The sequence below is a fragment of the Mixophyes fleayi genome, chromosome 3 (genome assembly GCF_038048845.1).
Source record: "Mixophyes fleayi isolate aMixFle1 chromosome 3, aMixFle1.hap1, whole genome shotgun sequence".
Lineage (NCBI taxonomy): Eukaryota > Metazoa > Chordata > Amphibia > Anura > Limnodynastidae > Mixophyes > Mixophyes fleayi.
Genome location: NC_134404.1, coordinates 255,116,221 through 255,137,854, shown reverse-complemented (window position 1 = coordinate 255,137,854; position 21,634 = coordinate 255,116,221). Strand labels below are relative to the sequence as shown.

Here is a 21,634-nt window from a genome sequence, read left to right as displayed (position 1 = left end):
TATGCTCTCATCCTGACAGATTACTTTCATAGAACAAGGTTATGTACATTCCAGGGACATAGTGTTTTGTTTACACATTAGAATGTGAATTAATTAGAATTACACATTAGAATATCAATAATACTTTATGAATAAGAATATTGGACTCTTACACAGTTTATCTGGGTTTCCTTCTCACATTTAGTAATTGACTGTTACTGACAACTAGCCGACTGCAAATGGCAACTGCGCAAAAGTTGTTGGAGAATCTCGTTGCCGCTACTAGACTCCTTCACGGCACCTAGAACCGTTTACTTTTAGGTTGCTGGTATAACTGCTGCAGTGCCTCTTTGTTGTGAGTTGGCTGGTACCTCCTGACCACTTACTATGGATCAGGACTACTAGGTAGCAGGCAGAGTGCTGGACAGAGATGCTTGTTTCAACACAGGACAGCTGGGGAACAGATTAGAGTGTAAGCTCTTATCTGTTGGTCACAGGATACAGCAGGCAATAGGCGACAGGCAGAATCTTCAAGCAGTAATGTTTATTGCTTAAGGCTCCTTACAAGGACATTTATACACTAGTTAAAAGGTACTAGTGATCATCCAAAAGTTCAGATGGTATAATGCAGTGAAAATACAAAATACAGCCTTATACACTGTTTCTGACACACATGTTGACAGGGGGTAACACAGTCACCTATCTGGCACCACAAAGCCTGAGATATTACATCAGATATTTAGCATCAGGATGTAATATATTCTCTAATATTGCATTTAACAAAATTTACACCAATCTGATTTCCTAAATTACTTGATGGATGAATTACTCATGTAGTTTGTCTATCTTTTTAGCAAGACGGATAAAAAAATAATGACCCCCTGCTCTGTATTCGGGTTAAAAAAAAAAATATATGTTGGTCCCTCACAAACGAAAAGGCCCAATTAGCATGGGACTTTCTTTCCAAAAGTTGCAAAAAAAAACAACAATTTCCTCCAACCTGGCATACTGTCTCAAAAATCAATGCATTCCCAATACAAATATCAGTACATTTGCAATGATATACTTTGGCACACTGCACCACACTAATTAAAATAACATTATACAAGAAGTTATTTGTAAGTGATCCAACCACAGCCCTGTGAAAGCAACGTTGTAAATCACAATATTTACTAAAGAGTGAAACTGTTACAGTTTGTGTTGTGTTCACTGAAAAAAAAAAATCCATGAACCTATTATAGCCACACCCAAATTAAAATGTTATGTACAATTAGGGACAATTGGTTGGTTTGTGAGGTGCACTTTTGCTTATTAAAACATCAAAATAAGGGCGGTAGCTCCCAGGGTGAAATAGGCAGATAGACATTATGTCTCGTGACACCCACTGTAGTGGTTTTTTCCCCAAACAGGACCCCAACATTTGCTGCCAAGCTGCACTTGAATTTAAGACACCGGCAGCAGCACCAGGTTGTCAAACGTCCACGAAGAGATAGTAGAGTGCAATACAGTGTTGGAGAATTGCATTGCGCCAGGCATCACACACATACACACACACGCAGATGTTATTAACAGAGGGGTCTAAAAATCGTGAGATAAATTACACACAGAAAGGCAGTATAAGATAATTGCAGACTCTTCTGCATGAAAGTTTTTTTTTTTTGTTTTTTTTAACTCAAAATTTTTATTGCATACAAAAATAAAAAAACATGCGTGACATAACAGAAAATGAAAAGCTTGAGCAGAACATTCAAGATACATGTATCCAGCAATGTCACTTTCATAACAGAAATATGTATTGCAATATAACAAGTTAGTAATGGGTAAGGGAGGGGAAGGTAAGGCAATGGGCTTTAGAGGGGTGTGTGAAAAGTACATGGTCGTTAGATGAAATAGACTAAGAGAAGCGTGCTCTTCTACATGAGAGAGCGCTACCTGGACTGTGAGGTGGCCTTTTTAGAAAAGCAACAGGCTCAATTTTACGTGTGGTTGTGTAAGAAGGAGAGGTAGACAGACTGCGAGACTCTAGGCATAGAGCCAGGGGGCCCAGACCTGATGGAATTTGTCTTCTTTGTCCAGTAGGAGGTGATCTTTTCCATGTTGGCTATAAACCATATATGATCTAAAAGAAGAGACGCGAGCAGGCTCCACCCGCTTCCAAGACTCGGCTATCAGGCATTTGGCGGCCGCCAACACGTGTGAGGCTAGCTTCGCAGAGTGGTATCAAGGTCTTGTATAGGATAACAAAGTAAGAAGGACCACGGGTTCTTCCTGATAGGGCATTGGAGAAGGGAGGAGAGAAGTCTCGCAACCCTATCCCAGAAGGAGAAGATAACAGGGCAGGACCACCAAATGTGTACGAGGGTGCCTCGGTGACCACAATTTCTCCAGCAATCGGGGGAGGCCGACTGAAACATTTTTGCGAGCCTATCAGGTGTAAGATACCACCTGTAATACACTTTTTACGCATTTTCCTTAATTAATGAGATGGAGCTAGAGGCCACATTCAGTCTAATGGTCTCCCAGCAGTCCTCCTCCGGGGTTGGGCCCAGATCCCTCTCCCACTCCCTCTCATGTATATTCCCGTCCGTCACCAATTTCTCTAGTAGGAGGCTGTACAGGGAGGAGATCATGCCTCTTCGCAGGGGGAAAGAGAGGCAGAGAGATTCAAATTGGGAGGAGAGGTGGGGTGTGCTGTCCGAAAGGAGTGATAGGAGGAAATGCCGAACCTGCAAGTATTGGTAGAAAGGCGGATGAAAGTTAGGAACTCTCGAGCAAAGAACATCTTAGGGTATAGGCCTTCCTCATTCAAGGAGGCTTCCTGCAAATCGAAATCCCGCCCTGGTCCACAAACGGGAAAAAGATTGGGACATACCCAGAGGGAAAGAGGGATCATGCCAAAGGGGTATAATATACAAAGGATTAGGAAAGACAAAGAGATGGCTCTTGCAGATCTCCCAGATCCGGGTAGCAAATTCCAGGGTTGGAAAACGTTTAGTTAGAGCCTTCCGAATACTGGAAGGAATTCCCTAAAGGCCAGATATACCAGGTATGGAGAGATAGGCAGCCTCCAAATCCACCCATGAGTGAGATGCAGGAGGGGCAAATGAGGAAACAATTGAGCTAAGCTGGGCTGCCCAGTAATAGGCCTCAAGGTCGGGGAAGCCTCTGCCTCCACAACCTCTGGGTTTTTTGAGTAATGCCAGGCGGAGCCTGGGAGACCTGCCCCGCCATACAAATTTAGAAAGGTGTTGCTGCATAGAATATAATTCAGTATTCTCACCGGCAATGTCTGAAAAAGGTCAAGGAGTTGAGGAAGAATAGTCATTTTAACCGCGATGATCCTGCCCAGTCACGAAATGATTAGGGTCCGCCAGGAGAAAATATCTGATTTAAGTTTACGGAAAAGAGCTGGATAATTCTCTTGGTATAGGGATTTGTATGAGGTGGTGATGTAGACCCCCAGATATTTAAATTTTTTCTTCTGCCATCTAAAGTGAAAATGGGAGGTGAGATCACAGCAGTCCTGTGAAGGCATATTAAGAATATAGGGCCTCAGATTTTGTTATGTTAATTTTATACCCGGACAGGCTGCCGTATCTCGCGAGGAGGCAGAACAGGTTGGGCAGAGATGTTTTTGGCTGCCGAAGGGTGAGGAGTATATCATCAGCAAACAAAGAGCGCTTACTCTCCAGAGACCCCGTCTCGACCCCTCTTATGTCTGGGGAGGCTCGGATGGTAGCTGCCAAAGGTTTAATGACCAAGGCGAAAACTAAAGGGGAGAGTGGGCAACCCTGGCGGGTGGCGTTACTAATTGGGACTGGATCGGAAAGAGAGCCATTAACCATAACCTTAGCAGAGGGATGGGAATATAAGGCCTGGACCCCCGACAGGAAATCCCCGGAGATGCTGAAGTGCTTAAGAGTATGGGTCATGAACTGCCAGGAGATCCTGTCGAAGGCCTTTTCCGCATCTAAGGATAAAATGATGGAGGGAGTTTTCCTAGTGTTGAGTATGTGAATAAGGTCAATAGTTCTCCTCGTGTTGTCCCTGGCCTGTCTACCGGGAACAAACTCTACCTGATCAGTGTACTAGCCCAGGGAGTACAGTGTTTAGGCGGTTGGCCAGGATCTTGGCATATAGTTTCAGGTCATTGTTAAGCAGAGATATTGGACGTAGCTAGCACAATTATGGACATCTTTATCTTCCTTGTGGATCAGAGTTATCCGAGCCTCCAGAGATTCCTTGGGCCAAGAATTGCCCTTCAGGATAGAATTAAAAAGAGTAGAGAGGCGAGGGGCCAGAAGAGCCGCAAACTTTTTATAGTAAGCTGCCGAAAACCCATCCAGGCCTGGAGCCTTACCCGCTTTATGAGCCTTAATAACCTGCTCCACCTCCTCCAAGGAGATGGGTTCACTAAGACGATCCGCGGCCTTGGGGCCTTGGGAGTCGGGCGTCCTCCAGGAATTTATCTATATGCTCCGCCTGATTCCGTTGGGCCAAAACGTTGGGTGGTTGGGGGAGATTGTACAATTTCAGATAATAGTTCTGAAATTCCGAGCAAATTAATTTGGGATCATAAACCAGGACCCCTGAAAAATCTCTTACAGCCATAAGATTGCGGGCCGAAATTTTAGTCAGGCCAAGAGCTTATCCGCCTTATCACCCTTTTCATAAAAGCATTGATTCAGCCATTTCAGCTTGTTGGTCACTCGGTGGGAGAGAAGCAGGTTGAGCTCACCCCTCACAGAGAGAATTTGTTCAAGTACGGCAGGGTCAGGGTTGGATTTATGTTGTTCCTCTAACTTCTGGAGGGACGTGGAGAGGCGCACAGTTTCAGCTAATCTTGCTTTTTTGGCATTTGCTGCCAAGGCTATTAGGTGGCCTCTGATGACCGCCTTATGGGAATTCCAGAGAGTAGAGGGTGAGATATACGGGGACTCGTTTGTTTCAAAATATTTGGATATTAGAGTTTTAAGATGGGCTACTGTATTCTGGTTATGGAGGAGGGATTCGTTGATTCTCCAAGAAAAGAGGGGCGAGTAACTGAGGAGGAGAGGTCTGCCGACACTGGGGCATGGTCAGACCATGTAACTGAGTGAATATTAGAGTTAGTGAGTTTAAGAGTCAGATCGTGGCTGAGCAGGACCATGTTGATTTGGGAGTAGGTATTATGGACTGGGGAATAGTCTCGAGCCAGAGGGTCAGAGATTCTCCATGTATCGTACAGATTATGCAGTTTCATAAAATCCTGCAAAGCCCTGGAGTTCCTCCCATCCCTCCTGTCGGAGAGAACATTTGAAGGGGCAGATCTGTGCAGATGGGGGGTAAGAACTGTATTGAAATCTCCACCTACTATCAATTTTCCTCTACGGACCTGAGAGAGTATAGTTCCTAGAGGTTTAAAAAATTTGTGCTGGTCTTGGTTCGGGGCGTAAATATTCACTAATGTGCAGGGGAGATTATTGAGTTTAACCACTAAAATAAGATATCTACCTCCTTTGTCTCTATACGTATCTGTAAGATCGAAAACAAGATTACAGGAGAAAAGGATTGCCACCCCGCATCTCTTCTTAGTAGTGTCACAAGCATGATAGGTGAGGGGGAATCTTTTGGACTTAAGTTCCGGGTGTAGGTGTTTAATGAAATGGGTCTCCTGTAAGAATACTAGATCACCTTTTAAGGGCCTGTAACGAAGCATAAAGTTTGCCCCTTTTTTGAGGGGAATTGAGGCCTTTGACATTAAAAGATATCAAGCGGAGGGTCATGAGAAAGTCAGGGGAGAGGATTCAGGAGGAGAAAATATGTATAGGAAGTAGGACTTCTGACTTGCTAGAGGAGTAGATAGCGGGGACGACCAGAACTGGGGGTACATTGTAGGAGTGTGGGGAGGATAGAGGAAGGGGGACTGGTGTGGTGCGAAACACTCGTCCAGGGTGCTGGTGGGAAAAATGGAGCGGTACTCAAGGTACGTGGGGACCAGCTGAGAGCAAGCAAGCTCTATGGGCGGTATAGCTAGGGGTTACCAGCTGAGAGGGCGACAGGTAAATCGCTGACAGGGAGGGGAAGTGGGGACACACCTTCCAGTGGGTCCTTTTGTGAAGGGAGTGAGGAAGGGATGGCGGGTAGGGGCACTCCCAAATCGTAGGACTAACTGTTGGAAACATATACAGCAACTATGGTACCTTGTCTAGCTAAAGGGTACAGCGATATCAGACGGGTTATAACATATGCAAGTGAATACCATTGTAAACCTGGAAAGGAATCCCAGAAGAGGGAAAACAAAGAACAAGGGAACAAAGGACAAAATATACAGACAGGTACAAGGAAAAGCGAAAAAGAGAGAAAAAAAAGAAAACAGTCACAGAGCAGCTCCAGATAGACCATAGAAACACAAACAAACAGGCCTGTAAGTGAGCTGAGAGGATATACGGCCTTCCAAAAGAGGTCCATGCAGGCAGTCTGCTGTGGAACTGAAAAGGCAGCGGGCATGAGGACGAACCTGCAAACAGAAAGAGCAGAGAGAAAAAGGGCAAACAGCCGGCCGACCAAGAGCATGCAAAAATTACATTAAAAATTAGGCAGCATATAAACGTCACAGCAGAGGACGAGTCTCCATGTAAGCTCAATGCCTTGGAAGGCCACCTGCTAGGGCAGACAATAAACAAGCAGATGCGACTCTCATTAGGCCCAGATCCCGATGCACCATCCCTGAGTGAGAAATCTCCCAGCCTTAGACAACAGCCAGGGAGTTAATTTACGAAGTCTTGCGAGGAGTGGGGGACTTCTGGACTGTGGACCATTCGCCTCGCAGTGCTCTTTGAGGTCGCAGAGTCGTATCCTGATTACCCGCGGTAGGACATTGAGAAGTGCCCGCGGAGGGAGCAGGAGCAAGGCCCAGCCATTGGAGAAGAGCCTGAGCCTCTGGAAGTGTGCGGGCAGAAATCTGACGTTCCTGATGCCAGAGGAAGAGGCGGAAGGGGAAGCCCCACCGATATTGCACATTATTAACTCGTAGAACTTGCGTTACTGGGGCGAACTCCCGTCGCCTGGCCAGGCTGGTTGGTGACAAGTCCTAGAAAATCTGGATATTGTGACCTTCGTAAGTTAGGGTATGTAGCTTCCTAGCCCCCCGCAAAACCATCTCCTTGACAGTGTAGAAATGGAGCCGTAGGATAACATCTCTAGGCTGGTTCTGATCGGACGATCTGGGCTTTAGGGCTCTATGGGTTCTGTCCAGTAGCAAGTGGTCCTCTGGGACCTCGGGGGCTAACTGGGAGAGGAGCTTCTTCAGGTATCGCTCCAGGTGGGCAGATTCGACTGTTTCTGGGATACCCTTCAGACGTAGATTATTCCGCCTAGCCCGATTATCCATGTCTTCCTGGTGTTCCTGGACAGATGTCGGATCGCTTCTAAGGTGTACAATATCCTCCTCCAGTCCTGTCTCAGAGGTCACCACCGTTTCCAGTCTTTGTTTAACTTGGTCAGTGCAAGTACCGATTGCAGCCACATCCGCGCGTAGTGAGTGAAGGGCAGTTTGCACCTCTGAGTGGACGGAAGATTTAAGCTCTTTCATTTCTTTGATTAGCGTTAAAAAGTCCCGTCTGGTTATTGGGGATGTATCCTCCTCGTCCGATTCAGAGTCAGCAGAAGTGTGAGGGGAATCTGTCCTTCCCCGATGCGGGGTTGAAGTCGATTGCTTTGAGAAATATTGAGGAAGTCCTTTTAGGATGAGATTTCTTGCCTCCCTTAGGCATTGTGGAGGAGCACCAAGAACTGGAGTTTTAAACAGGAGTGGCGGTATGTCCAGACGAATTTGTAGAGTAAATTACAGTGAGTGGACCCACGTAGGGAGGAGGGGTCACATGAATCTGGAATTGAAAAGTAGTGTAGAAGAAACTTTCCCCCGCCCCCCGTCAGCATTTAGAGGGTTATAGGATCATTGAGCACCCCAAAAATCCTGGGACAGGGCCCAATAATAGGTAGAATGTGGAACAAATGAGTCAGCAGCCCAAGGCAACCCCTGCAGGGGAGGACAGCAAGCCTGACAGTGTGATCTGCTTTAAGGCTCCAGAATAAGCCGCGTCTGTTGCTCTGAAGTTTTGCTGGTTAAATAACCTCCTCTCAGCTCTTGATGGAGGTGGGCTGGGTGGGCAGCTGGGATTGAACGCAGGTAATGGCGCTCTCACACTAACCTGCTTCCTCTGTGTTCCGGCAGCAGTGGCCGCTGGCCTCCTCAGGCAGTGTTGAACCTCCAGACTGGTGACACTGCTCTGCCGCTTCCAGGGGGTCCCGTGGCCCCTCCGCTCGTCACACAGGCTGTGGAGGCGCTCACTCCGGCCTCAGGTCCGAACCGGAAGTCCGGGTCTCCAAAGCCGGAGGTACGGTTTGCAGGGTGCGGGCGGCACTACAGACTGCGGCTTCAGGGCCCAGACATACCGAGTGGAGCACCGGACAGACGCGAGTCCAGGTGAGGCTGCGGACCTGCGATCCGCCGGGGAGATGTGCGATGCCGGACGGGGGGCAGCCCCAGACTCAGGACTGCAGTCAGGCTGCGGGTATCACGGCCGTCTCGGCGGAGGACCGCCTCGTGGCCAAGAGGGTCCTATAGGTGACTGCTTCTGCAGGCTTCAGGAGTGGGTGAAGTATGTGGGCTCAGGAAGGGGCTTGAGAGTTTAAAATCGCCCTCTTGTTCGGAGCTCGCCACACAAGCACCCTTGCATGAAAGTTTTTAATACACAATTTTTAACTGTACACTACTAAACTTTATTTTATTTTGCTGTTACTTTTTATTTATTACCGTATATGAAATAATGAATGGTTTTAATCCATACCAATATAGTTTAATATTTTGAAAAGTAAAAGTGCCATCTCAGCTAAAATAACCGCTTGTCTCTTTGGAAATTGTATAAAAAATTTGGTTTTGGTTAACTAGAGGTAGTACCCTTGTTAACAAAATATTAAAAATACAAAATAAAAATAAAATAAAAATAAAGTAAGATAAGATTAAGATACAAGTTCTTAGCAAAAAAATGTCTGATTTGGGTAAGTGCAGGTTGACTTATTCCATATTCTCTTCAACATTCTTTAATAGATAATTGCAAAGAGAGGGAGTGCGTACATCCTGAAGCATGCTCCTGAGATGCATAAGGAACAGGAAGGGATGTCTGTTAAGGATGCTGTGCTGAACTTCATTAAAGAATCATGTCTGTTAGAAGATGTTCCGGTTCATTATTACAGATTGCAAAAGGTAAATTAATGTGCCATATTATAACAAAAACATTTAACACACACAGCAAAGTACGTTATTGTTATGCAAGTATATTGTTTTTAAAGATGCAATTATTAACTATGGCACAGGACATGTTTAACGGTAATATTTTAGATATTTTTAGCCTCTGATTATGTCATAACTAAGACAGTGTAGTTTACTACCACCATCTTCAGGAACTCTATGACCGAATCCTTGAAAGTAGACCGGAGAGAGGTATATAAAATACACAAGGATATTTTCAGAATAATTATAGCACCGCAGCTTAGGAATAAGGGAGCAAGAAAAACAAGTACCTTTTGAGATGCTGAAAGCTTGAATCGGTCTGTGCTGCGTGCACTTGAGTTTGGCATGCATTTAATGTACATTGACTATGGGCATGGCCTTCCCTGCCCTGTTCCCTCACTGAAATCATAGGATGACGTAAGTATCCTTTGTGCTGCATTTGTGCCGTATGAGCCAGTTCTGGGCTTGCGCATTGTACACACAAAATCGTCACCTATATTTCTTTATGAATCAGGCTCTGTGTTTATTAAATAGAGCATTTCTGATACATTTTAAAACATTGAATGCCATACTTATAGTTGACTCTTAATTGTTGTCACTATTGATATTAATATATAAACTGCATACTGTTGATGCATCTCTTCATTGCACAAACTATTCTATCTAATTACAACTAGGTCAAATTTTAATTATGGGGGATTTTAATTATCCGGACATTGATTGGAGTACTGAGACCTACGATACAGCTAGGGGAAAAAGGTTTCTGAGCACGCTAAAAGACCAGTACATGTCCCAATTAGTAGAGGAACCAACTAGGAACCGGACTATACTGGACCTAGTAATAACAAATTATGTAGACGTAATATCAAATATTCAAGTAAGGGAGCACTTGGGAAACAGTGAGCATAATATGGTCTCATTTGAAATTAGTTTCCAGAAGCAACGGTATAAGGGATCAACTAGGACTTTAAACTTTAAAAAGGCAAATTTTAATATGCTAAAGGAGTCTATAAAGTGCATAGACTGGAACAAAGTTTTTGAAGAAAAAAATACGGAAGAAAAGTGGGCTGTCTTTAAAACGTTGTTGGAAACATAAACGTATAACTTCATTCCTATGGGAAATAAATGTAAATGAATTAAGTCTAAACCAATGTGGCTAAATAAAAAGGTAAGGTAAGAAATTCAAAGGAAGAAGCGTGCATATAAAATGTTTAAGTCTGAGGAGTCCTTCCGTAGGTACAAGGAATGTAATAAAACATGCAAAAAGGAAATTAGATTGGCTAAATTAGAAAATGAAAACCAAATTGCAAAAGAAAGCAAGGCAAACCCCAAAAAGCTTTTTAAGTATATGAATGGCAAAAGCGTTAAAAAAGATAATATAGGACCCCTAAGAAGTGAGATGGGTAAATTAATAATGATACTAAGGAAAAAGCAGAGGTATTAAATACTTTCTTTTCTTCAGTATTTACCAGAGAGGAACAAATGGTAGGAATAATACATAAAAATGGAAATGAAACCATACCATTAATTAATACTTGGTTGACAGAGGAAGAAGTCCAAAGGTGACTGAAGAATATGAAGATAAATAAAGCTCCAGGTCCAGATGACATACACCCAAGGGTTCTTATGGAGCTAAACTCAGAAATAGCTAGACCGCTATTCTTAATTTTCATACATTCAATCTCATCAGGCTCAGTACCAAGGGATTGGCGAATAGCAGATGTGGTGCCGTTGTTTAAAAAGAGGACGAGATCACAACCAGGGAATTATAGACCTGTAAGCCAATAGTGGGGACACTACTGGAAGGTATATTAAGGGATAGTATTCAGGATTACTTGGTGCGCAATAAGATTATTAGTGGGAATCAACATGGATTTGTGAGGGATAGGTCATATCAAACTAATCTAATTTGTTTCTACGAGGTAGTTAGTGGGAACTTAGACCAGGGTAGCACAGTAGATGTGATCTACTTAGATTTTGCAAAGGCCTTTAATACAGTGCCACACAAGAGGTTGGCTTACAAAATAAGGGAACTGGGTCTAGGAAACAACATTTGTACTTGGATCGAAAACTGGTTAGGCAATAGGGAACAGAGATTTGTGGTAAATGGAACATTTTTTAATTGGTCAAAAGTTTTAAGTGGAGTACCTCCAAGGTTCCGTGCTGGGGCCACTCCTTTTTAATATATTTATTAATGAACTTGGTGATGGTTTAGAGAGTAAAGTTTCTATTTTGCAGATGACACTAAACTCTGTAAGGTAATAAAATGAGATCAAGATGAAGCTTCTCTAGAGAGGAACTTAAATAAACTTTAAGATGGGGCGGCCAAATGAAATATGAGGTTTAATCTAGATAAATGTAAGGTTATGCAGTTAGGGATCAAAAACAAGAACACAATCTATAAATTAAACGGAATTAATTTAGGAGAATCTTTAATGGAAAAGGATTTGGGAGTGCTCATAGACAGTAGACTTGGTAATAGTGCTCAATGTCAAGCAGCAGGTGCAAGGGCAAATAAAGTATTGACATGCATAAAAAGGGACATAGATGCAAGGGAAGACAATGTAATTTTGCCTCGGTATAATTCGTTTGTAAGACCTCATCTTGAATATGCAGTACAGTTTTGGTCACCACTCTATAAAAAAGATAATTTGGAACTAGAAAGGGATCAGAGAAGGGCAACAAAATTGATAAAGGGCATGGAGTCATTAAGTTATGAGGAAAGGTTAGCCAGTTTTGGCATGTTTACTTTAGAAAAGAAGCGTCTAAAAGGAGATATGATTACTATGTACAAATACATTAAGGGTCAATACAGAGAACTTTCATGGGAACTTTTTACCCCAAGGACTATACACAGGACACGCGGTCACCCCCTAAGGTTAGAGGATAGGATATTTCACGACCAGCAAAGGAAGAGGTTCTTTACAGTAAGTGCAGTCAAGATATGGAATTCACTGCCAGGGAAGGTTGTGATGGCAGATTCAATAGATATGTTTAAGAAATGGTTAGACAAATTTTTAGTAGAAAAGTGTTTCCAGGGATACCACCGTTAATTAAAATGAAGGATAGTAATGGATATAGGGTAAAACTAGGACTGCAATATTGGGTCTGGGGGGATTTTCACAATTGAAACAGATTGGTGGTTGCTTACTTTGGATCAATTTCAATTATAAGTGAAGGATCACAGGAGATCCAAAGTAGGTTGAACTTGATGGACTGGTGTCTTTTATTTTAACCTCATAAATTGTTACTATGTTAACCTTATGTTCACATTAATAAATAAAGTTGCCAAAACATTAATAATAATTGAATGATTGATTTTTGCAAAAGGTCACAGATTATTGATTGATATTGATTTTATAAATTATGGTGGCTGCAAAATCTTTTGCAGGTCAGCTACTATCTAATATCCGCATGAACAAGTGTGTGGCCATCCAGCACTAACCACTGGTACCAGAATATACTCCATTACGATTTGGCCAGAGTCTGGTGTCAGAGTGACTACTCCACTTCTGGACTCACAATGATGTGCCCACACAAAGCAGGTCAACGGATCCCCTACACAAAGGGACCAAGAGCCACGTTGCTTCGAAAGGGGCAGTGGCCAGCAGCCAGTCAGGGATAGCACTCTATGTATTAGTCGCTGACTGCAAAAGTTCATAATTTAATTGAACATATATTCAGATTACTGTGGGCCTGTATTTGATCCCATTAATCACATTCACTTTGGACTGAATGCCAATTGTATACACAATGCCAGTTGGCTTGATACATGTTTCGTAGCCACTAGACTTCCAACGCCCTAAGCGCTATGATGGAAGATCCATTCAAAGCCACAGCATTAGTTGCCACAATCGTAAAGACAATGAGCTATTGAAGCATCCCCATTTGTCAGCATACCCCGCTGTAGCTTGCCCAGTAAGTGCCATGCAGAGGCAATCATCAATATGGTCGAAGCAGCCAGCAGAGGGTCGGCGAATCAAACTCTGATACCAGAGTGGATGAGTATGTATGTGCCCGTGAATTTGAAATAATGTGTACCCTCAATTAACCTGCAAGAAGCGAGCAGCCTGGACCTTGGAGCATGTTTAGACTGCACTACAAGGTTCTGTAGCTATCGGACTCCCTATCCTGAGCATTTTATCGCCGTAGTGCTTGTATATTATTAGTATGTTTATTATTTTTTGCCTGAGTGAAATCCATTACCACCCAGGATCCCTTCACTTGGCTCCGTTCCTCTGTGGCTGTGGCGCATGCATGAACAGGGACTGCCTGTGCCACAGATTTGGTGCGGGGGTAATCCCTCCTCTTCCTCTCTCCTCTCTCCCAGACCTTGGTACGGACCGCCTGAGCCACTGTGTGGACTTATTGTGGCCGGGGCTGGTGAGCAAGGGAACTGACAGGTGGGGGGCTTTAAAATTGGCAAGTAACTATGCCAGTAGAGGATGAAATCCTCAATGGCCAGAGAGCAGGGGGCACAACTGCTACCAGGGGTTGGAAAAGGGATACAGGTATTAGGGGACTAGCTAGAGTGAAAAAGGATTGACACGGCTGCTGGGGAGGGTGTGTGTGTGTTGATGTTGGAACCAAAATGACTGTGTTTAAATTTGTTGAGGAAGGGGTACAGGGAGAAAGGGGGTTGGCAAAAGATAGGGATAGACAGGTGAAAATAGAGAGGAGAGAAGTAGTTTATAGAAAAAACCTGAGGGAACAGAAGCAAAGAGAGGGGGGTATGAATAAGCTCAGACGAATAAAATGAAGAAATTGGGATACTGAGCCTGTCTTGTGTCACAGTATCCTGTATCTACTGCTTCCACAAAAAAGAGGCCAAGTGGCCACTGGGGGGGGGGGAGAATATATAGGGCACCAACGAGCCCTGCCCGTGTGATCTTATTGGCTGGAGTATGCAGAGAAACTTAACCCCTGATAGGTAAGTGACTTGGCACAAACAAATGTGTTTGAAAATCGTTCGGCTTATGACCTCACTTGTCATACTATTGATATTGATATGCAGCAAAGCTTGTTGATTTACTGAGCTAAATAGTAAACATGAAACATTCCAAAGTGATAAATATGTCCACCATGGTCTTTTACCTATGGACGATGAAGGTGCTTCTCTAAAAACTCTAACCCTGTTCTCTCTGTTAAACAGGCCTAGCAGAAAATGCACAGCAAGGTTAGTGATGTCACAGCAGATTGACATATTCACATGTATCTAACCAATTCAGAGAAAGTATTAAAGTTGTTTAAGGGGATTTAGCATTCTGTAATAGATAGGGTCAAACACAGAATTTCTAGAGGGCATGACCATCATGCAATTGGCGGGGCCAATCATTTTAGCCAGTGCTAGGCACCTCTCCAACTGCTCCCCCATTTACTTAAACACATGGGCACTGCAGCATGCACTGCCTATGTAAAATCAGGACAGTTGGCAGACTGCTCTGCTCTCTCCTACCTGTTCTTGCTGCTTTCACTACTTGTGGCTGTTTGTGTTACTTGTTTCGATCCTGGAATGTTGGCTGGAATATGGAAAGCCTTGCAATGAGTGAACACTCTAGGCCACCCCAACCAGTGCGGATGTTAAATAAATAGCATGCAGCATCCACATTTAATAATTAGGCCTCCCAACCTGCAAGCAGGCTCGACACTAAATTAATAGTATTCAATTTAATAAATAGACTTATTTCACCCCAACCTACCACAATATTACATTAATTGTGTTCATATTTAATAAATATCCATTTCCCCCCTAACCTGCCCCTACATTAAATAAGTACTATTTACATTTAATAAATAGCCCTCCTTCTCCCCAAACTCTACTCTACATTAAATTAATAATCCCATCACCCCACCTTAAATTAAGATTCCACCATGACACCACATTAAAATGAAGTATTCTCCACCATAAAATTCATAGACTTAACCATCATCCCACCAATATATTAATAGTTACCACCACCATTAAAGCATTAACCCCCCCCCCCCTTAAAATAGGTCAACACTCATAAGTGAGCACTAGGGAGAATCCGTGAATCATCCTTCTAAACTGGCTAAATGTCTCTTTGCCATCATTTGTTGATCCTGAAGTAATAGGTGTGAATGGCTGTGAGGATATCACTCTTAGTTGAATCCCACAGAGGGTAACTGCCATCCCAGCTAACTCGGGTAGACCAGAACATATACAAAATAAGGCTTTATTATGACAGCACAACACCATAAGACGTTAAAAAGCTACAGGGTAAATGGTTGCATGTATCCTCCAGCAACCTCTTGCAGTCAGCATTCCAAAATAATAATCCCAGTCTCTTTAATAGTCTTATCCTCCCGCAGTATTACCACTACCGATTAGCTAGACAGTAACTGTGTCGCCCAGCCTGGGTTACTGGCTCACACAGACCCTGTCCTGGTAGGGTTTCCTCCAGCGCCACCACGATGTCTGGCTCAGTCATTTTCGCTGATGTCTTGTACACCAGGATCATTCAAGCTAGAATAGCTCTCTTGGCATTCTCCTCTCCTTATTATAAGGGCACAGTTGTGCTTTTTATATTAAGGTTACATGTAAAAAATGTCATTTTGCCATAGGAAATCTGTGAGAGGGGGGGGCATGGTGTTTGAGGGCCTACATCTTAAAACGTATTAAAGCTATTAAACTGAAAGTTGGCATGTGAATGGAGAACTGTCCACAGGTGCCCCATGTGAAATTTCAGAAAAAAAGAATAAAAAATGACAATTTTATGTTTTATATGTCAGGTCAGCTATACCCACCTTTCGTGGATGGGAATGTTCGCACTCTCTGACACATTTAGCCACCTTTGGCTTAGTACTATGTTGTTATGATGTTATAATCTCTTTATCATTCGCCATCCAAAACGAATATTGTTGAAATTGCATATATGTAACCTGTGTTTGTTACTAAAAACCTCAATAAAAACTTATTTAAAAAAAAATAAAAAATGACAATTTAGGAACAATCTAAATTTCAAAATCTCGACGGTTTTTTCCCACTTCCAGTTTCGCAAAAGTCGTTGGTTTTCTGGGTTTTTTGGGAGAGCGTAACTTGGTGTACAGGGTGTTTAAAGACACGCGGTAAGTTTTGGTAGAAAGCTATTAGGGCTGATGAGTGCCTTTGAGGGTTCACAAGTTTGAGAAAGTTAGGTTTTTTTTACAATTTGGTAAAACATGCCCCATTTTAGAGATAGGGGATTTCAGAAAACTTCATAACTATCGCACATGTCAGATAGAGTCTTGTGCTGGGTGTAGTATATGTGGCTTCACTTGGGAGCACAAATATGGCTGTGTGTTCCCTCGCATACCGATTTTGATTTGTAAACTACAGACAAATTACAGATATTTACTGACTGTGGGTGGGCTGGTTAGTGTTTTGGGTCTGAGGGGGGGGGGGGGGGGCACACTGTATAATTTTTAGCCCTGGCACTGCTTTTATTTCAAAGTTTATCCCTCAGTGTGATGCCAGAGGAATGGATGGGGAATGCACTCAGCACACCGTTCCGGCAGCCGGAATGGATGGGGAATGCACTCGGCACTCCATTCCGGCAGCCGCAATGGATGGGGAATGCACTCAGCCATCCATTCCAGCTGCCAAAATGGTGTGCTGAGTGCATTCCCCATCCATTCCGGCTGCCGGAATGGAGTGCTGAGTGCATTCCCCATCCACCTTAAAATGGGGCATGTTTTACCAAATTGTAAAAAAACTAACTTTCTCAAACTTGTGAACCCTCAAAGGCACTCCTCAGCCCTAATAGCTTTCTACCAAAACTTACCACGTGTCTTTAAACGCTCTGTACACCGAGTTATGCTCTCCGAAAAAACCCAGAAAAACAGCGACTTTTGCGAAACAGGAAGTGAAAAAAAAGGCGAGATTTTGAACTTTAGATTGCTCCTAAATTGTCAATTTTTTATTCTTTTTTTTTTTTTTTTTTTTTTGAAATTTCACATGCGGCACCTGTGGACAGTTCTCTATTCACATGCCAAATTTCAGTTTAATAGCTTTAATACATTTTAAGATGTAGACCCTCAAACACCATGCCCCCCCTCTCACAGATTCCCTATGGCAAAATAAAGTTTTTTACATGTAACCTTAATATAAGGGCACGACTGTGCCCTTATAATATATTGGAGATTACTCCTATACATTAGTTATCTGTTATAACTGACTTCAAGTATGCCGGAATGGTGTGCCGAGTGCATTCCTCATCCATTCCGGCTGCCGGAATGGTGTGCCGAGTGCATTCCTCATCCATTCCGGCTGCCGGAATGGTGTGCCGAGTGCATTCCTCATCCATTCCGGCTGCCGGAATGGTGTGCCGAGTGCATTCCTCATCCATTCCGGCTGCCGGAATGGTGTGCCGAGTGCATTCCTCATCCATTCCGGCTGCCGGAATGGAGTGCCGAGTGCATTCCGGCTGCCGGAATGGAGTGCCGAGTGCATTCCGGCTGCCGGAATGGAGTGCCGAGTGCATTCCGGCTGCCGGAATGGAGTGCCGAGTGCATTCCGGCTGCCGGAATGGAGTGCCGAGTGCATTCCACTCCCGGAATGGAGTGCCGAGTGCATTCCCCTCATAACCCTGGCTGGGCGACACAGTTACTGTCTAGCTAATCGGTAGTGGTAATTTTGCGGGAGGATAAGACTATTAAAGAGACTGGGATTATTATTTTGGAATGCACGACTGTGCCCTTATAATATATTGGAGATTACTCCTATACATTACAGTTATCTGTTATAACTGACTTCACGTATGCCGGAATGGTGTGCTGAGTGCATTCCCCATCCATTCCGGCTGCCGGAATGGTGTGCTGAGTGCATTCCCCATCCATTTCGGTTGCCGGAATGGTCTGCTGAGTGCATTCCCCATCCATTCCGGCTGCCGGAATGGTGTGCTGAGTGCATTCCCCATCCATTCCGGCTGCCGGAATGGTGTGCTGAGTGCATTCCCCATCCATTCCGGCTGCCGGAATGGTGTGCTGAGTGCATTCCCCATCCATCCATTTCGATTGCCGGAATGGTGTGCTGAGTGCATTCCCCATCCATCCATTTCGATTGCCGGAATGGTGTGCTGAGTGCATTCCCCATCCATCCATTTCGGTTGCCGGAATGGTGTGCTGAGTGCATTCCCCATCCATCCATTTCGGTTGCCGGAATGGTGTGCTGAGTGCATTCCCCATCCATCCATTTCGGTTGCCGGAATGGTGTGCTGAGTGCATTCCCCATCCATCCATTTCGGTTGCCGGAATGGTGTGCTGAGTGCATTCCCCATCCATCCATTTCGGTTGCCGGAATGGTGTGCTGAGTGCATTCCCCATCCATCCATTTCGGTTGCCGGAATGGTGTGCTGAGTGCATTCCCCATCCATCCATTTCGGTTGCCGGAATGGTGTGCTGAGTGCATTCCCCATCCATCCATTTCGGTTGCCGGAATGGTGTGCTGAGTGCATTCCCCATCCATCCATTTCGGTTGCCGGAATGGTGTGCTGAGTGCATTCCCCATCCATCCATTTCGGTTGCCGGAATGGTGTGCTGAGTGCATTCCCCATCCATCCATTTCGGTTGCCGGAATGGTGTGCTGAGTGCATTCCCCATCCATCCATTTCGGTTGCCGGAATGGTGTGCTGAGTGCATTCCCCATCCATCCATTTCGGTTGCCGGAATGGTGTGCTGAGTGCATTCCCCATCCATCCATTTCGGTTGCCGGAATGGTGTGCTGAGTGCATTCCCCATCCATCCATTTCGGTTGCCGGAATGGTGTGCTGAGTGCATTCCCCATCCATCCATTTCGGTTGCCGGAATGGTGTGCTGAGTGCATTCCCCATCCATCCATTTCGGTTGCCGGAATGGTGTGCTGAGTGCATTCCCCATCCATCCATTTCGGTTGCCGGAATGGTGTGCTGAGTGCATTCCCCATCCATCCATTTCGGTTGCCGGAATGGTGTGCTGAGTGCATTCCCCATCCATCCATTTCGGTTGCCGGAATGGTGTGCTGAGTGCATTCCCCATCCATCCATTTCGGTTGCCGGAATGGTGTGCTGAGTGCATTCCCCATCCATCCATTTCGGTTGCCGGAATGGTGTGCTGAGTGCATTCCCCATCCATCCATTTCGGTTGCCGGAATGGTGTGCTGAGTGCATTCCCCATCCATCCATTTCGGTTGCCGGAATGGTGTGCTGAGTGCATTCCCCATCCATCCATTTCGGTTGCCGGAATGGTGTGCTGAGTGCATTCCCCATCCATCCATTTCGGTTGCCGGAATGGTGTGCTGAGTGCATTCCCCATCCATCCATTTCGGTTGCCGGAATGGTGTGCTGAGTGCATTCCCCATCCATCCATTTCGGTTGCCGGAATGGTGTGCTGAGTGCATTCCCCATCCATCCATTTCGGTTGCCGGAATGGTGTGCTGAGTGCATTCCCCATCCATCCATTTCGGTTGCCGGAATGGTGTGCTGAGTGCATTCCCCATCCATCCATTTCGGTTGCCGGAATGGTGTGCTGAGTGCATTCCCCATCCATCCATTTCGGTTGCCGGAATGGTGTGCTGAGTGCATTCCCCATCCATCCATTTCGGTTGCCGGAATGGTGTGCTGAGTGCATTCCCCATCCATCCATTTCGGTTGCCGGAATGGTGTGCTGAGTGCATTCCCCATCCATCCATTTCGGTTGCCGGAATGGTGTGCTGAGTGCATTCCCCATCCATCCATTTCGGTTGCCGGAATGGTGTGCTGAGTGCATTCCCCATCCATCCATTTCGGTTGCCGGAATGGTGTGCTGAGTGCATTCCCCATCCATCCATTTCGGTTGCCGGAATGGTGTGCTGAGTGCATTCCCCATCCATCCATTTCGGTTGCCGGAATGGTGTGCTGAGTGCATTCCCCATCCATCCATTTCGGTTGCCGGAATGGTGTGCTTAGTGCATTCCCCATCCATTCCGGCTGCCGGAATGGTGTGCTTAGTGCATTCCCCATCCATTCCGGCTGCCGGAATGGTGTGCTGAGTGCATTCCCCATCCATCCATTTCGGTTGCCGGAATGGTCTGCTTAGTGCATTCCCCATCCATTCCGGCTGCCGGAATGGTGTGCTGAGTGCATTCCCCATCCATTCCGGCTGCCGGAATGGTGTGCTGAGTGCATTCCCCATCCATTCCGGCTGCCGGAATGGTGTGCTGAGTGCATTCCCCATCCATCCATTTCGATTGCCGGAATGGTGTGCTGAGTGCATTCCCCATCCATCCATTTCGATTGCCGGAATGGTGTGCTGAGTGCATTCCCCATCCATCCATTTCGGTTGCCGGAATGGTGTGCTGAGTGCATTCCCCATCCATCCATTTCGGTTGCCGGAATGGTGTGCTGAGTGCATTCCCCATCCATCCATTTCGGTTGCCGGAATGGTGTGCTGAGTGCATTCCCCATCCATCCATTTCGGTTGCCGGAATGGTGTGCTGAGTGCATTCCCCATCCATCCATTTCGGTTGCCGGAATGGTGTGCTGAGTGCATTCCCCATCCATCCATTTCGGTTGCCGGAATGGTGTGCTGAGTGCATTCCCCATCCATCCATTTCGGTTGCCGGAATGGTGTGCTGAGTGCATTCCCCATCCATCCATTTCGGTTGCCGGAATGGTGTGCTGAGTGCATTCCCCATCCATCCATTTCGGTTGCCGGAATGGTGTGCTGAGTGCATTCCCCATCCATCCATTTCGGTTGCCGGAATGGTGTGCTGAGTGCATTCCCCATCCATCCATTTCGGTTGCCGGAATGGTGTGCTGAGTGCATTCCCCATCCATCCATTTCGGTTGCCGGAATGGTGTGCTGAGTGCATTCCCCATCCATCCATTTCGGTTGCCGGAATGGTGTGCTGAGTGCATTCCCCATCCATCCATTTCGGTTGCCGGAATGGTGTGCTGAGTGCATTCCCCATCCATCCATTTCGGTTGCCGGAATGGTGTGCTGAGTGCATTCCCCATCCATCCATTTCGGTTGCCGGAATGGTGTGCTGAGTGCATTCCCCATCCATCCATTTCGGTTGCCGGAATGGTGTGCTGAGTGCATTCCCCATCCATCCATTTCGGTTGCCGGAATGGTGTGCTGAGTGCATTCCCCATCCATCCATTTCGGTTGCCGGAATGGTGTGCTGAGTGCATTCCCCATCCATCCATTTCGGTTGCCGGAATGGTGTGCTGAGTGCATTCCCCATCCATCCATTTCGGTTGCCGGAATGGTGTGCTGAGTGCATTCCCCATCCATCCATTTCGGTTGCCGGAATGGTGTGCTGAGTGCATTCCCCATCCATCCATTTCGGTTGCCGGAATGGTGTGCTGAGTGCATTCCCCATCCATCCATTTCGGTTGCCGGAATGGTGTGCTGAGTGCATTCCCC

At 45.4% G+C, this 21,634-nt stretch overlaps 1 protein-coding gene across 3 annotated transcripts in view; it reads left to right on the top strand.

Moving 5' to 3' along the window:
* FRMD1 (FERM domain containing 1) overlaps positions 1 to 21,634 on the top strand; it is a 139,798-nt gene that overhangs the window by 36,210 nt on the left and 81,954 nt on the right. For all 3 annotated transcript variants that reach the window (XM_075203446.1, XM_075203447.1, XM_075203448.1), the window contains exon 7: positions 9,071 to 9,226. In XM_075203446.1, the coding sequence (XP_075059547.1) occupies positions 9,071 to 9,226 (156 nt within the window). The remainder of the gene's footprint in view (positions 1 to 9,070; positions 9,227 to 21,634) is intronic.